General features: G+C 45.1%; 1 protein-coding gene across 4 annotated transcripts in view; it reads left to right on the top strand.

Annotated features, from left to right (window-relative positions):
• The window catches only part of GOPC (golgi associated PDZ and coiled-coil motif containing), a 146,890-nt gene that overhangs the window by 123,034 nt on the left and 5,360 nt on the right, over window positions 1-18,496 (top strand). For all 4 annotated transcript variants that reach the window (XM_063917211.1, XM_063917212.1, XM_063917214.1 and 1 more), the window contains one exon: window positions 16,165-16,348. In XM_063917211.1, coding sequence (XP_063773281.1) covers window positions 16,165-16,348 — 184 coding nt within the window. The remainder of the gene's footprint in view (window positions 1-16,164; window positions 16,349-18,496) is intronic.

Below are 18,496 nucleotides of genomic sequence, written 5' to 3'. Positions count from 1 at the left end.
TCAACTTCATGAAACCACTTCATTATTTAATAAAATTTTACCTGCTTTATATACAAAACAAATCACATAGAAATGCAAAGAAGGGAGGATATACTGAAAAAAAGTAAGGAGAACATCGGAGGAGGAGGAAAAACATATGGAGTGTAAAGTAAGGATTGGATCCCTACTGAATGGTTCAAATTTAAATACCAAATATATACCATATAACTATATAGTTCAGTACACATCAATTAATGAACAGTTTACATAATGACCAAAGATGGCATCTAGTGCACGTGATACTTAATTGATTAAATGAAGTAATTGTACATACCAAAGAATGGGTTCACCAAAGGGAATACAAACAGAGCATGAATTCACTGAGAGTGTATTCCTACAAATTAGAATTGTACTTCTATTAGAATACAAAAACATCTTAGAAATGAGGCATCATTCTATTAGTAATGATTCTTAAATGCAATAGTTGGCACCAATCACTCAATTAATATTATGGTGCTCATCAGGAGTTAGGTATAGTCGTTAAACATTTATTAAACATACCACTGGTGAGCATATAAGTTTCCACAGGTGAGCATATACTCTCATAAATGAGCACACACCTTAATCACGTTTAGTATGTAGAAAAGACTATATCCTATTTCGGCTACATATGAATCGTTTTAGTAGAATTCCCATCGGTTACAATCTACCTATTTCAGTATGGTCCCTCATTAACCACCATATGTATGTATGTAGATACAACATGGACATTGATGTTTTGTTTTAACAAATTCATCGTATATCATTTTGTTAATAAGAGGCACATTTCAATATTAGTGGGAGAATCTATTGAAAACTGACCAGTGGTATGTTTAATAAATGTTTAACGACTATACCTAACTCCTGATGAGCACCATAATATTAATTGAGTGATTGGTTCCAACTATTGCATTTAAGAATCATTACTAATAGAATGATGCCTCATTTCTAAGATGTTTTTGTATTCTAATAGAAGTACAATTCTAATTTGTAGGAATACACTCTCAGTGAATTCATGCTCTGTTTGTATTCCCTTTGGTGAACCCATTCTTTGGTATGTACAATTACTTCATTTAATCAATTAAGTATCACGTGCACTAGATGCCATCCTTGGTCATTATGTAAACTGTTCATTAATTGATGTGTACTGAACTATATAGTTATATGGTATATATTTGGTATTTAAATTTGAACCATTCAGTAGGGATCCAATCCTTACTTTACACTCCATATGTTTTTCCTCCTCCTCCGATGTTCTCCTTACTTTTTTTCAGTATATCCTCCCTTCTTTGCATTTCTATGTGATTTGTTTTGTATATAAAGCAGGTAAAATTTTATTAAATAATGAAGTGGTTTCATGAAGTTGAAATATATGTGAAGGGACACTGTTTGATATATATATTTTTTATTGAACCACCCAGATTTGCACCCCTGATGAAGTCCTAAGGGACGAAACGCGTTGGGTTTCAACGATTGTGCGTTTTCCGTAAAAACAGTGAACTGATCATTCATACTTTCTCATGCTGAGGAATAAGTATTTCATCTAATGATTGAAAACATCATGTATAACAGACAATCAGAAATGAATGTATTGCTCATATGACATATGTGATCTTGTGATTCATGTTATAAAAGTATACATGTTTTTTAATAAATGATTTTATAATTATATAAGTATATCTGTGGTGGTAAAGCTCCCCAAGAGAACTTTTGTTTTTGTCCATTCTATGTGCAGTACTCCTTCTGACAGGGGGTACCTCTCAGTGGTTTGAGCTATTAGACTATAGCGCAATTAAGGGGTCTTAAGTTTTTCTGTTTTATATATATATATATATATATATATATATATATATATATATATATATATATATATATATATATATATATATTAGAAAAACAGAGAGAAAATACCTTTCCTGCGCTGAAAGTAAGCAGCACCCCTGAAAGTTCCCCTGTTAGTGGGAACTTAACAATAGATACACAACAAAAAACAGAGTGCACTGTAGTATATGTTGATTGATAGTTTAATCAATGCAGAAACCGTAATAGAGGTTCATCTTGGGTTTTTTCTCACTTGGTGATTTCCCAGATGGGACCTACATAGAAACCCACTCACCAAAGAAAATATTCACCCAACAAGAAATACATCCAGTTAGTACCACAGACTCTTTGGTTGAACAGATTTTTTTAATACAAAGTCTTTTTCTTTAAAAATTACAATGGTAGTAAAATACAATGGTAATAAAATGCTTTTTCACAATCAATTTCATACACATCAGATTGCTTAGGTGGTATATAGAATGGCCTCCTCACCTAGACGGTGTGAGCTTTTAGGAGGATATTCAAAGCAAGCCGGTAGTGTACAATAATCGATGAACCCAGGATATGCCCCCAGTGCCAGATACGCATGTCCCCCCGGTGCCAGATACGCATGTCCCCCCGGTGCCAGATACGCATGTCCCCCCGGTGCCAGATACGCATGTCCCCCCGGTGCCAGATACGCATGTCCCCCCGGTGCCAGATACGCATGTCCCCCCGGTGCCAGATACGCATGTCCCCCCGGTGCCAGATACGCATGTCCCCCCGGTGCCAGATACGCATGCCCCTCCCCACGGTGCCAGATATGCCCCCAGTGCCAGATACGCATGTCCCCCCCAGTGCCAGATACGCCCCCAGTGCCAGATATGCTTGTCCCCCTGCGCTGCCCCCCCCCCCCCCCAACTCCCGTGCTGCTCGCCGCGCTTCTGCTCTGCTGTAGTGCTGTTTGTGAGGGGAGGAGAGGCAGCGTGCGCCTCTCCTGCCCCTCCGTTTCCGGCGGCGTTGTCTCCAATTAGGCGCCAGTCCATGAGCCAATCGGAGCTCGCGGACCGGCAAATGCAAAATGCAGGAAATTGGGGTACTAGGTATGGGTGAGGTATATGGGGGTGCTTTATAAGTGGGACAAGTGTTTTTAGGGTTGCAGATGGGAGTTGTTGGGTTTTTTGCAAGTTTTCTTTTTAAACTGACCCAAATTAATATTAATATAACTCATTTTTATGTACCCCATGTTTAAATAAAGCAATTATTTTACAGAAAAACACTTGCCTACTATCATTTTTTTCACTGCTTTAGAAAGATGCATATAACAGCACACATTTTAAGAAATCCAAATACTTTTATTATGGCCACTAATAGACTTCTATACTGTTATCCTATATTAGTTTGTGTTTTTTTGGGGCGTACAGGCAGATTTCCCTATTTTTACCTACACTTAACACTGGTAGTGCCAGCATTAATTAATTATCGCACAAATGCTGTTTTTCGCAATTTTCTAATTGGATTGGATGACAAACAGGAGCAGGCATACTGATGAAAAGTGGGGAAATGTGTGAAAAGTAAATCTGCTATAAATTACAGCATTAATGCTGGCAATTTAATTCCCCCAGAGTAATAAGAGAGATATAGAATGGAGGAGAAAGAATAAGAGTATAGGGTGGAGTGCCGGTGAGAGAGCAAATTCCAGGCATTGGGACTTCAGCTCATACAATATGTCTATAAGCAAGTGTTTCAACCCTAATGTGATTATTCCTCTTTAAGAACATAAAACACCTCAAGCAAATAGAAGCAGATGGCAAACAGCATTTTTTCATTCCAAATAAAGGTGTGGGATAGGTCAGGCCAGCATTACATTTATTTGATTTATTATCATGTAGGCTTATCAGACGTTGAATACAAATGGCCATATTTGCATCAAGGTATTTCTGTAAAGTTATTTTCTCATATGTCCTAGAGGATGCTGGGGATGCTTCAAGAACCATGGGGTATAGACGGGATCTGCAGGAGACATAGGCATACTTTAAGACTTTGATTGGGTGTGAACTGGCTTCTCCCTCTATGCCCCTCCTCCAGACTCCAGTTTAGATTCTGTGCCCAGCGAGACTGGTCACACACTGGGGAGCTTTACTGAGTTTCTCTGAAAAGACTTTGTTAGGTTTATTATTTTCAGGGAGACCTGCTGGCAACAGGCTCCCTGCTTCGTGGGACTGAGGGGAGAGAAGCAGACCTACTTTTTCTGAGTTAAAGGCCTCTGCTTCTTAGGCTACTGGACACCATTAGCTCCAGAGGGTTCGATCACTTGGTACGCCTAGCTGCTTGTTCCCGGAGCCGCACCGTCACCCCCTCACAGAGCCAGAAGAAAGAAGCTAAGTGAGTACAAGAAGAAAAGACGACTTCAGTGACGGCAGAAGACTTCAGTGTTGAGGTACCGTAGCGGTCGCGCTGCGTGCTATGCTCCACATAGACAGCGGCACTGGCAGGGCGCAGGGGGGGGGGGGGGCCTGGGCAGCATGAACACTGAAGTTGTAAACTGGCAAAAATGTGTATTAAAAGTGCCTAGGCACTAAATATAGGACCCCCCGCCAGTATAATGTGTAGATTTGAGCGGGACTGAAGCGCGCCGATGAGGGGGCGTGGCTTAGCCCTCACCGCTCTTTCCAGCGCCATTTTCTCCTCAGAGACGCTGGTCCTTCCTAAACACTGCTGCATGGATCAGAGTGGAAAACGAGGGGGGGGGGGTGGCACAGTGGTTTGGTGTAATATAAAGTGAAATAAAAACACTATATCATGGGCGCTGGGGAAAATGAGCTGGTAAAACTCCTTCTGTGTTTCCATGACAGAATGTACTGGGGTCTATCCCTTATAGCCAGTGTAATGTCGGTGGGTGCTTGGTACACGTGTGTCGGCATATTTGAGGCTGAGGGCTCTGCCACAAAGGGAATGACTGTCGGTGCTGTCGACTCCTAATGGTACTGTGTACATGTAAATATGTCAACATGTCAGTAGAGGTATATTTTTTCCAAGAGAAAACTATATGGGAGACACAGACGTGGGGGATGTCCCTGTCGGCACCAACAATAGCTGACTGGGTGGATATGGACATGATGATATTATGATGCATATCAGATAGATCTGTACCTATATGTAATATGTATGTATAGTATGATTATACAGGTCTGTGGCACGATCACAGATGTGATAATATTATGGAGACCCCTCAGGGGCGTAAAATTTTTATTTTGCCCAGTTACTACTCCCTGAGATCGACTCGAAAATCTTTTTCTTAGGTCGACCATAATGTTTCTTGATCAGAACCTCAAAAATTGGCATTCAGTACCTGTTCATACATACTAGAACGTATTAACGTCACTAGGGACCTTGCTGTTCCTGACAAGAAAGATATATATGTGTATGTATGTGTATATGTGTGTGTGGAGATGGCAACCTGGTAATCTTGTCTTGACAAAGGCTCTGCTGTGAGCCGAAACGTTGACCATCTGTTTGTGAGTATGTGCTGTCTGGATTAAAATCTATCAATTCCACCCTGGAGAAGTCTGGTGAGTGCATCCTTATTTGTGCATATATATATATATATATATATATATATATATATATATATATATAAATATATGTGTGTGTGTATAGGTGCATTGGAAGGTATACATGTATGTATGTATATAAAGATATTTATAATGAATGCTGAGGTAAGGTTTGTCCTTCTCAATGGATAGAAGGTGACAGTCACCCCCTGGTCTGCACGGAGCCCTGTCACAAAGGATCGTATGCAGGAAGATATGTGATACTCTAATTATGTGTCCGCATGTACGTTGATTATGCTGGCATTACATGCGCATGGGGGAGTAGTTGTATGCAACTTAAGTTGTCAAGTCTATATCATTGCACCATATTGCCGTGCGACTACAAGGGATATTGGACTCTTGTTATCGCGGGCCACTTCCATGGCAGTCTCGACTAGGAGGGCGTTGTGGATTCACCAAGGAAATGCTGAGACTGACTCCGAGAAGAACTGGAGTATCTTCCCTATGAAGGTGAAACCTGGTTTGGGGATGGCTTTGTTAAGTTGATCTCGGCAGATACCACTGGCAAGTCTACCTTCTTGACCTATGTTCCCTCACAATGGTTGGTGACGCATTTTTCTAGGATGCAGTCATTGCGACCGAATGGATACGGTTTTCCCTTTCTTTGCAGGTAGAGGAAGGTGGAAAGGTTAGAGGTCAGCAACCTTTTCAAGTTCGCAGAAACAGGAATCATCCTCTGTTTCTACCACATCCACCACATGTCTCTGGGTCTATCTTGCGGGAGCCCACACCGGTGGGACTACGTCTAATACGCCTCAGTCAGTCCTGGAACGGACATGGACCAGTGAGTTTAATGAATAGAGTCCCAAGGGGGACATACTGGAGTTTCCAGACGATTCCCCTCACTGATTTTTCAAATAAACCTTTCCGTTTCTCCTCTGGACGGGGAGGTAGTATGCGTCGCCATACAAGAGTTTGGTCAGGATCAGGTCATTGTCCTGCTGTCCCGGTCACACAAAAAAAAAAAGATAAAAGCTTTTTCATGCTTCTGAGGCCGAAAGGCTCGGTCAGAACAATTCCAAACAATTTCTACTTAAGAAGTTGAACTACAAGATGGAATCTCTCTGGGCAGGGATCTCCAATCTGTTAAGGAGAAAGAGGGTCTACATACGGTTCTTCCGCATCAGGCTTACCTGGTTTTGCTACTCAGGATTGTCAGTGCCAATTCACTGGAGTGATGGCGGTATGTTAGTTTTCTTCAATAGTAAAAGAGTCATTATTACTCTGTACTGGGACGCTCTCCGGCGTACGGGGAGGGCAAGAAACAAGTGGTGCAAAACGTTGTTTTATTCCTGACGGAGCTTCACCAATGTGGTTGGCTCCTAAACTTACCTGAATCACAGTTGATTGCAACAACGTGGTTGTCGGTGTTGGAAAAGATGTTAGATACAGAACTGTTGAGAGTTAGTTTCTTCCAATGGAAAGAGCGTTGAAGATCCAGAGTCGGGTCAGATCTACAACAGTGTCTATCCATCAATACGTTCCATTGATGAAAAAGAGTTGCGGCCTATGAGGCCATTCAGTGAGCAGGTTAAATGTCAGAGAGTTTTTAGCGGGACCAATTGGACATGTGGTCCGAGTCTCACCTGCACATGGACCGGAAAATAATCTTATCTTCCAGGACCAGAATTTCTCTCCTGTGGTGGCTGCTCAGTTCTCACCTCCTAGAGGGACGAAGGTTCGGGATCCAGGATGGGATACTGGTGTCCATGGATGCAAGTCTCCAGGGCTGGGGAGCAGTCATCCAGGGGGAAACGAATTTCCAGGGAAAATGGTCAAGCCAGGAAGCTGGTCTGCACATAAACATTCTGGAACATCTTGTTCGTGGTCTGCCCGTCTTAATTCAGTCGGACAACATACAGCAGTGGCGTATGTAAACCGCCAGGGCGGATCGGAGAGCAGAGCGGAAATGGCAGAAGCCACAAAAGTTTTCCGCTGGGCGGAAAGCCATGTAAACGCTCTGTCAGCGATCTTCATTTCGGGTGTAGACAACTGGGAAACAGTTTTCCTCAGCAGACACGATCTCCATTTGGGAGAGTGGGGTCTTCATCAAGAGGTCTTTGCAGAAGTGTCAAGTCGTTGGGGAATTCCTCAAATAGACATGTTGACGTTTCGCCTCAACACGAAACTTCACAGATATTGTTCCAGGTCGAGGGACCCTCAGGTAATAGAGGTGGTCGCCCTGGTGACACCGTGGGTGTTTCAGTCGGTCTAGGTGTTCCCTCCACTTCCACTCATTCCAAGGTGATAAAGATCATAAGAGGAACAAGGGTTCAGGCGATACTCATTGTTCCAGACTGGCCAAAAAGGGCCTGGTATCCAGATCTTCAGGAGTTGCTCATAGAAGATCCATGGCCTCTTCCTCTTCGAGAGGTCCTAATACAACAGGGGCCGTGCGTGTATCAAGACTTACCGTGGCTGCGTTTGACGGTAGGGCGGTTGAACGCCAAATCCTAGCCCGGAAGGGTATTCCCAGTGAAGTCATTCCCACACTTCTTCAGGCTAGAAAAGAAGTAACAGCAAAGCATTACCACCGTATTTGGAGAAACTGTGTCTTGGTGTGAATCCAAGAAAGCTCTTACGGAGGATTTTCCGCGGGGGCTGTTGCTCCATATTTTGCAAGCAGGTGTGGATGTGGGCCTAAAGTTAGGCTCCATTAAAGTACAAATTTCGGCCTTATCAATTCTCTTCCAGAAGGAATTGGCCTCCCTTCCAGAAATACAGACCTTCTTGAAAGGCGTTTTGCACATCCAACCTCCCTTTGTGCTCCCTGTGGCTCCATGGGATCTTAATGTAGTGTTGCAGTTCCTGCAATCTCATTGGTTTGAACCTTTACGTAAGGTTGCATTAAAATTTCTTACTTGGAAAGTAGTCATGATGTTGGCCTTAGCATCCGTAAGGCGGGTATCTGAATTGGCGGCTTTGTCTCACAAAAACCCTATTTAATCTTCCATGCTGATAGAGCAGAGTTGAGAACTCGTCAGCAATTTCTGCCAAAAGTGGTTTCACGTAAACCAGCCTATTGTGGTGCCAGTGTCTACTGACACCTTGGCGGAATCGAAGTCTCTCGATGTGGTCAGAGCTTTAAAAATCTATGTCGACAGAACGGCTCATATTGGGAAAACAGAGGCTCTGTTTGTCCTATGGGCTCCCAACATGATTGGGGCTACTGCTTCCAAGCAGACTATTGCGCGCTGGATCTGTGCTACGATTCAGCAGGCTCATTCTACGGCAGGATTGCCGTTACCGAAATCGGGGAAGGCCCATTCTACTAGAAAGGTGGGCTCATCCTGGGCGGCTGGCCGAGGGGTCTCGGCATTACTGCTTTGCCGAGCTACTACTTGGCCGGGATCAAACACCTTTTACGAAGTTTTACAAGTTTGATACCCTGGCTGATGAGGACCTCTTGTTTGGTCATTCGGTTCTGCAGAGTCGTCCGCACTATTCCGCCCGTTCTAGAGCTTTGGTATAAACCCCATGGTTCTTGAAGCATCCCCAGCATCCTCTAGGACGTATGAGAAAATAGGATTTTAATACCTACTGGTAAATCCTTTTCTCTTAGTCTGTAGAGGATGCTGGGCGCCCGTCTCAGTGCGTACTGTATCTGCAGTCATTGGGTATGTTTACACACATGGTGTGTTGTGTTTAAGTCAGCCTGTTGCTGCTGATGATCATGCCATGGCATGCGTTGTGCTGTTATTGGTTGTGTTTACACACACAGGTTGTGTTACGCTTTATGTCAGCATATTGCTGCATATTCTTCATGCCGTCGGCTGGTGTTCTATTGAATGCCACGTTCTGCGGCATACTAAGGTGTGAGCTGGTAAGATGCTCATCGTGGTTTAACAAAAAAATTCTTTCCTCAAAATGTCCGTCTCCCTGGGCACAGTTACTTAAACTGGTGTCTGGAGGAGGGGCATAGAGGGAGGAACCAGTTCACACCCAATCAAAGTCTTAAAGTGTGCCTATGTCTCCTGCGGATCCCGTCTATACCCCATGGTTCTTGAAGCATCCCCAGCATCCTCTATGGACTAAGAGAAAAGGATTTACCGGTAGGTATTAAAATCCTATTTAATTTGTCACAATACTTATATGGTACCTCAGTGCATTTACAGATGTGTCCGCATACATCTTTGCCTCAATAGGCCACGTAGTGGTAGATGCCTGGCATGAGTGACTGATAGATCCCATGTAAGTCTGCTAGCGCTGTGTCAATGCTTTGTTTAGAATTTTTTTTTCTTTTTTCTTTTTTCAATCAATAGTTTTTTATTGCAAATTTAGTTCTGTGAATCACGGAAGGGGGAGAGATACAGAAAGAAGAATGGGGAGAATTAGGAGAAAAATAAATCAAGATGAAAAACAGAAAAAGGAAGCGGGAGTCCAAAGCACAACTTCCATATTGGTTGCACATATATGAAATATATACAATTCATCACACATAGAAAACAGGAACAATATAGAGTGTCAACACAAACAGTAATACGGTTAGGAACTCTACAATTCCAGTTCATGTGGTCAGTCTGGTTCCAGAATTAAATTAACCCCATCATGTGATGTAAAATTCTCATGCCACCTGAACCATTTGACTAATGGGAAATTAGCCTTAAATGAGTGGGGTATACCAAATGTCTCCATTTGAAAGACATAGTGGATCTTCTGGACAATTTTTAGAAGTGTTGGAGGAGAGGGGCTTTTCCAATCCTGGGCTATTGCAGCCCTAGTAGCAATGAAAATGTGGCCTAAAACGTAACAATCTTTTGAATAAATATGTAATAAGGCTAGTGAAGCTGATTCTTGAACAGGGATATGGAGAACTGTGGAGGCAAGGGTAAAAACGTCACTCCAGAGCTGGCGGATTATAGGACATGTGGAAGATATCTCCTATCTCCGCACAGTTCCTCCAGCATAGTTTGGATACCGCAGGACAAATCTTATGTAACTTAGCTGGAGTAAAGTAAAGGCCGTGTAATAGTTTCAAGTGCATTTCTACATGATTGGTACATTTGGACATCGTATCTGACGAGAGGTAAATCGACTTCCATTGTTGCTGGGTAAATGACCAATTAAGATCATCTTCCCATTTAAGTTGTGTGGGTGATTTAGTTTCCATCTCAGAGCTGTACGCCATAGCATACCAGAATCTTATAGAACCTCTGGAGTTACTAGACGCGATCTTCGCTAATATGTTGGGGGTTGGTAAGAGTATTGGACCTAAAGACCGTAACGAGCTAGTTATCCAATGAACAATATGAGTGTAAGAAAATAGTTCTCTAGAGGGGAGGTTATAGTGACTTGGTACAACAGTTACTACTTTAGTATTTTACAATCTACAAGCTCAGAAATGGTATCAATACCACAAGATATCCATGTAGAAAGATTTAAGTCCGGGATTAGGCCCTAGAGAGCAGACAGATGGTTTACGGGAAGGTAGAAAGACCGTTTTTGACAAAACCATTAAGGTATCCCACGCTTTATAGGAATCCAAGATAGCACGGGGAGCAGTGTGTGAGAGCGGCCTCTGTTGGATCGGAATCCACAATAAGTCTATTAACGTAACATAAGCACAGAGCTGTTTCTCTAGATCCTCCCACTGTTTTCTGCCCGTGGGTTAAGACCAATCACTTATTTGTACTACAAGGCAAGCAAGTTTGGTATTTCTTTAAGTTGGGGACCTCGAGACCTCCAAATTTCTGTGCTCTAGTAAATCGTCTGTCACAACTGAGGGCTGAGGCTGACCTGGGGAAGCCTCAGATGTAGGGGCTGGCGTGTATGTGAACCGTGGAGGTAGAATAGGGTTCTTGGACATGCAGGAGGTTAAGCAACGTTTGCCCGAAGGCGTGACCACAACAACGGAATATATAAAACAAAGCCTGTTTATTGAACACACAGTTTAGACACCTTGGCAATTCAGATAACTTTCAACAGTAACTTGTGCAGATAAATATAGCAGTACAGTTCCTGGGAGCGCTATCGAAATGAATACTGTGGCAATGCAGGATAAAATGTAACAAAGTCCTTGCAAGACTCGGAGTTGGAAAGTCCGTAGGCCACAGCTAACCGCTGGTACTGCCCAGCAGATGACAATGGAAGCTGGGTTGGCACAAGTGAACAGAGGTTGAAGGGAACTTGGAAGAATTCCTTGGGATGCCGGATGGAATATGTGCAGACAGAAGGTGTATTAAACTCACCACTGAAGATAGAGTCCGATGGTGAGTATCAATGGTGAACTGTGGTTTAATGTTGCGTGGTAGATGATAAACGGATCAATGCTGGAACACCGCTGGAGATGGAGAGCGATACTGGGAGTGATACAGAACACCGCTGAGAGCTGGGAGTGAGACAGGAACACCGCTGGAAGCCGGTGATGAAGTCACTATGGATCACGGCGAGCAATGTTGGTAGGCAATGAGACCTAGGAATGATACTGGAACACTACTGGGAGCGACTCTGGAACAACGCTGAAAGCTGGAAGCCGGTGAGGGATCACTGCAGGACACAGGATGCAATGTAGGAACACTGCTGGAGTCGGGCAGCACTGCAAGATGGTAACTGGTGCGTGGTCTCTTTAAGTGGAGCAAGGTCACAGGAGCTGGAATCCCTGGAAGCACAAGCCAGAACATCCACAGACAAGAGAGTCATGTATCACTAGGATAGACAACCAAAGCACTGACCATTAGGCAGCCTGGATGCAGGATATTTATAACCGTTGGGAAGCAGGTATTGGCTGAGCAATCAGGCAGAGTCCAGAGTGCAGCGGATAGGCTGTAGAATGACGTGATGAAATCAAACATGGCTGCGCTCATGTTTGAATCTGGAGGGAAAGTCTGTTTGAACTTTAGCATGTGGAACTCAGTGGGGATGGCGACGGAGGGCAGGAGACTCCAATCATTATGACAGAAGGGATTAACTGTGTAGCTCCCATGACGGCGCTGCCGGGATCACGGAGAGGAGACTGAGGCAATATTGTACAGCGCGCTGCACGCAGACAGCGCAGGTGGAATCCAGGCTTAGAGTGCTGGGCAAGTCTCAGGAGACACTTAGAAGGTAAGAAGTGGTGACTAATTACCTGGATCATGACAGCACCTGCCCTTTAGGGGTGAACCCAGGGCACCTCTTAGGCTTGCGTGGAAAGCCTGGACCAACTTGGGAACATGGACAGCCGATGCATTCGCCCAGGAGCGTTCTTCAGGCCCGTAGCCCTTCCAACCGATCAGGTATTGGAGGTGACCATACCAAAAGCGAGAGTCCAGAATCTTGGCGACCTCATACTTGACACCACGTTGAGTCTGGACCTTGGGTGCAGTGGGGAGCGCCGTGTGGAATCCATTCAGGACCACCGGCTTGAGGAGAGAGGTGTGAAATGTCCTAGGAATTTTGAGGAACGGAGGCAACTTGAGCTTATAAACGACAGGATTGATGACTTGTTCGATTTGGAAGGGCCCGATAAAACGAGGAGCTAACTTCATACTTGGAACCTTTAGTCTCAGATTTTTGGTGGACAGCCAAACACGATCCCCTGGTTTGAGGGCAGGAATTGCCTTACGCTCCTTGTCTGCAAATTTTTTGTACCTCGAGGAAGCTTTTAGGAGAGCTGCCCGGATATTCTTCCAGTTTTGAGAAAACTGACGAAGGGTGAGATCAGCTGCAGGTACCGATGTTGCTGGAAGCGGTTGAAACTCGGGGACCTTGGGATGGAACACATAGTTGGCAAAGAATGGTGTAGAAGAAGAAGATGATGAAGAATGATACTGGTTGTTGTGACAAAATTCGGCCCACGGAAGAAGATGAACCCAGTCGTCTTGAGAAGAGGATACATAAATTCGGAGGAAGGCCTCCAAGTCCTGATTCACCCTCTCGGTTTGCCCATTGGTTTGGGGGTGATAAGCAGTAGAGAACTTTCACTTGACTTGGAGGGCCAAACACAGACTTCACCAGATTTTGGCTACAAACTGGACACCTCTATCGGAGATGATCTCTTCTGGAAGACCGTGTAATCTGAAGATCTCTTAATTGAAGACTTGAGCCAGCTTGGAAGCTGACGGAAGACCGGTGAGAGGAACGAAATGAGCCATCTTGATGAACAGGTCAACTACCACCCAGATGATATTATACTTGTTACATTCAGGGAGATCGGTAATAAAGTCCATTGATAAATGGATCCATGGACGGTGAGGGATAGACAAAGGTACCAGTTGTCCAGCGGGCGATTGGCGTGGCACCTTGTGCTGGACACACTTAGAGCAGGATGCAATAAATTCTGTAATGTCCTTCTTTAGGGTCGGCCACCAGTATGATCTGGAAACAAATTCGTAGGTTTTCTGAATACCCGCATGTCCAGCGAAGCAAGAAGAATCTGCCCATTGCAAGAGCTTCTTTCTGAGAGCCAGTTTTACGAGGCTTTTCCCTGGCGGAGGCATAGAGTCCACTCCCACGGCGGAGAATGCCACTGGATCGATAATGGGATGCTTACCAGTGGATTCTGACTCATTTTCTTGCTCCCAGGAGCTGGAAAGAGCATCAGCCTTGCGATTCTGTGACCCTGGACAAAACGAGAGTTTAATGCTAGAAGAAGAGTGCCCAGCTGGAGAAGAAGAGTGCCCAGCTGGATTGACTAGGATTGATTCGTTGGGTGGCTTTCAGGTACAGGGGATTCTTGTGGTCTGACAGGATGGTGATAGTATGAGAAGCTCCCTCCAGTAAATATCTCCATTTTTCGAGAGCGAGCTTGATGGCTAGAAGTTCTTGGTCACCAATGGCGTAGTTGCGTTCACCAGAAGAGAACTTCCGTGAGAAGAAGCCACAGAGATGTAAGTGGCCATCATCGGCTTTTTGAGATAAAACAGCGCCGACCCCTACTGAAGAGGCATCCACCTCCAGAGTGAAGGGTAAGCTGGTATCGGGCTGCTTCAGTACTGGAGCGGAGACAAATTTTTGCTTAAGAAGATGGAAGGCTTGGGTAGCTTCTTCCAACCACTTGGAGGGATTGGCACCTTTTCGTGTGAGAGCAGTGATTGGTGCCACAATAGTAGAGAACCCCCGAATGAACCTCCTGTTATAATTGGCGAACCCCAGGAATCTTTGAACACCTTTGAGTGTCGTGGGTATCGGCCAATCGCGGATAGCCTGGGGTTTCTCAGGATCCATCTCTAAACCGGAACCGGACATGATGTAACCCAGAAACGGAACTGACTTCACCTTGAACACACATTTTTCTAACTTACAATAGAGATGATTGGCACGGAGACAGGACAGGACTTCCCTGACCCAGTAACGATGTTCCTTCAGATCATTGGCGAAGATGAGAATATCATCGAGGTAGACCACCACATGTCGGTAAAGGATATTTCAGAAGATTTAGTTCATGAAATGTTGAAATACCGCTGGCGCGTTGCGGAGTCCGAAAGGCATGACGAGGTACTCGTAATGTCCGTCACGGGTGTTAAACGCGGTCTTCCACTCGTCACCCTTTTGGATATGGATGAGATTGTATGAACCCCTCAGGTCAACTGTGATAAGAGGCAAACTGTTTTTCACTGTGATGTCGTTAAGCTCACGTTAATCAATACATGGTCGCATGCCACGTCTTTCTTTTTCACAAAGAAGAAGCCTGCGCCAGCTGGAGAAGAGGAAGGCCGGATGAAACCTTTGGCTAGGTTCTCTTTTTAATATATTCCTCCATGGCGTGGGTCTCTGGAAGGGACAAAGGATAGTTGCGTCCCGAGGAGTCTTCCCGGGAATGAGATCGATAGGACAGTCCCATTCCCTATGTGGAGGAAGAATATCTGCAGAGGACTTGCTGAAGACATCAGTGAACTCTTGGTACAGTGGAGACGGAACACCTGGAGATTTGGAAGTAGAAGTTCGAGCTGGAAGAACTTTCTGGAGACAGGTCTTGGAACAGGAAGGTCCCCATGCCAGGATGTGTGTAGTCTTCCAATCAATCTGCGGATTGTGGAGACGAAGCCATGGAAGGCCTAGAACTACAGGATGAGTAGCTTTGGGGATAACCAGGATGGAGATCAGCTCAGAGTGAAGAGCTCCTACCTTCAGATGGATAGGTAGGGTCTTGTAGTGGATAACTGCATCAGAGATTCTGCTGCCATCCACAGCAGTCAGGCAAACAGAAGACTAAAGTCTCTCGGTGGGTAGGGACCACCGATTAACAAATTCTGCAGTCACAAAGTTCCCAGCAGCTCCAGAATCGAGCGATGAGATTCCTGAAGCTCTTGATGACAGTGCTGGCAACCCCGGAAGATTTCCGGCATACTACTGACTGATATCTCAGGGACAGCCGTGCAGCGTGCACGGTGCCCGGGAATCTGTATACTCCATTATGGAGTTTAGCACACCCCCCGGACTCCTATTGGCCAGGGGGGTGGGCTTGGAAGTAAAATGCCTTATGCTGATTCCCGGGCGCCGCAATGCGGCTGGGAATCAGCGCTGGGGCTGGCGATCCCCATGGGCAATTGTCAGGCGATTAACTCGCCCTGCCCCATCAGTTGCTCCCCCCCACCCTGCACCTTCCCCCCTCCTCTCCCACTTTAATTTAATTTAAACCCCCCACCTCCCCCTAGGGTGCGTTTTTAAATTAAAAACTAGCCACTGAAGGGGTTTATGAATTGAAATCTCTAAAATTAGCAATCCATTGCTGCTATGCTAGGTTTTTGCATGTATCTTCCTGTTTTGCTTCACAAGCTTTTATTTATGGTTTCTCTAACTGCTTTTCTTGCAGAGGGGGGAAATTGAGTTTGAAGTAGTTTATGTGGCTCCAGAGATAGATTCAGATGATGAAAATGTGGAGTATGAAGATGAGAGTGGACATCGGTATCGCTTGTACCTAGATGAACTGGAAGAAGGTGGAACTAGTCCTGGGGCATCTAATAAAGATGCAAGTGGTGATGCAAAACCATTGCGAGGTAAGTCTGGCCAGATCCCTATCAGGAGCAAATCAAGTGATTTTAAGTAAGGTTAAAAAAAGAAAGTCATGAATATGGGCTGCCCATGTCCACTCCCAAGATGTTTATGATTATTATTGAAGTATGGTTATTTTAATTCAGGCCAAGTTGATTCATATATATTCATAGCTCACTAGAATTATTCTGTCTATATATAGCTTTATATTATTTCTCTATCGTCCTAGTGGATGCTGGGGTTCCTGAAAGGACCATGGGGAATAGCGGCTCCGCAGGAGACAGGGCACAAAAAGTAAAGCTTTTTCCGATCAGGTGGTGTGCACTGGCTCCTCCCCCTATGACCCTCCTCCAGACTCCAGTTAGATTTTTGTGCCCGGCCGAGAAGGGTGCAATCTAGGTGGCTCTCCTAAAGAGCTGCTTAGAAAAAGTTTAGCTAGGTTTTTTATTTTACAGTGATTCCTGCTGGCAACAGGATCACTGCAGCGAGGGACTGAGGGGAGAAGGAGTCAACTCACCTGCGTGCAGGATGGATTGGCTTCTTGGCTACTGGACATCAAGCTCCAGAGGGACGATCACAGGTACAGCCTGGATGGTCACCGGAGCCACGCCGCCGGCCCCCTTGCAGATGCTGAAATCAGAAGAGGTCCAGAATCGGCGGCTGAAGACTCCTGCAGTCTTCTAAAGGTAGCGCACAGCACTGCAGCTGTGCGCCATTTTCCTCTCAGCACACTTCACACGGCAGTCACTGAGGGTGCAGGGCGCTGGGAGGGGGGCGCCCTGGGAGGCAAATGATTACCTATAAAGGCTAAAAATACCTCACATATAGCCCTAGAGGCTATATGGAGATATTTAACCCCTGCCTAATTTTTCTAAATAGCGGGAGACGAGCCCGCCAGAAAAGGGGCGGGGCCTATCTCCTCAGCACACGGCGCCATTTCCTCTCACAGCTCCGCTGGTCAGGACGGCTCCCAAGTCTCTCCCCTGCACTGCACTACAGAAACAGGGTAAAACAGAGAGGGGGGGGCACATTTATGGCGATATTTTGATATAACAAAGCAGCTATAAGGGAGCACTTATTATAAGGCTATCCCTGATATATATATAGCGCTTTTGGTGTGTGCTGGCAAACTCTCCCTCTGTCTCCCCAAAGGGCTAGTGGGTCCTGTCTTCGTTAGGAGCATTCCCTGTGTGTCTGCTGTGTGTCGGTACGTGTGTGTCGACATGTATGAGGACGATATTGGTGTGGAGGCGGAGCAATTGCCAAATATGAGGATGTCACCCCCTAGGGAGTCGACACCAGAATGGATGCCTTTATTTATGGAACTACGGGATAGTGTCAACACGCTAAAGCAGTCGTTTGACGACATGAGGCGGCCGGACAATCAATTAGTGCCTGTCCAGGCGACTCAAACACCGTCAGGGGCTGTGAAACGCCCTTTGCCTCAGTCGGTCGACACAGACCCAGACACAGGCGATGACTCCAGTGGTGACGGTGACGAATCAACCGTATTTTCCAGTAGGGCCACACGTTATATGATTTTGGCAATGAAGGAGGCGTTACATTTAGCTGATACTACAGGTACCACTAAACAGGGTATTATGTGGGGTATGAAAAAACTACCTATAGTTTTTCCTGAATCAGAAGAATTAAATGACGTGTGTAATGAAGCGTGGGTTGCCCCTGATAAAAAGCTGATAATTTCAAAGAAATTATTGGCATTATACCCTTTCCCGCCAGAGGTTAGGGAGCGCTGGGAAACACCTCCTAGGGTGGACAAGGCGCTAACACGCTTATCTAAACAAGTGGCGTTACCCTCTCCTGAGACGGCCGCACTTAAAGATCCATCAGATAGGAGGATGGAAAATATCCAAAAAAGTATATACACACATGCAGGTGTTATACTACGACCAGCTGTAGCGACTGCCTGGATGGGCAGTGCTGGGGTAGTTTGGTCAGAGTCCCTGATTGAAAATATTGATACCCTGGACAGGGACAATATTTTACTGTCGTTAGAACAAATAAAGGATGCATTTCTTTATATGCGTGATGCACAGAGGGATATCTGCACACTGGCATCACGGGTAAGTGCTATGTCCATTTCGGCCAGAAGAGCTTTATGGACGCGACAGTGGACAGGCGATGCGGATTCA

Source organism: Pseudophryne corroboree, chromosome 4, assembly GCF_028390025.1.
Source record: "Pseudophryne corroboree isolate aPseCor3 chromosome 4, aPseCor3.hap2, whole genome shotgun sequence".
Taxonomy (NCBI): Eukaryota; Metazoa; Chordata; class Amphibia; order Anura; family Myobatrachidae; genus Pseudophryne; species Pseudophryne corroboree.
This window is presented reverse-complemented; position numbering and strand designations above follow the sequence as displayed.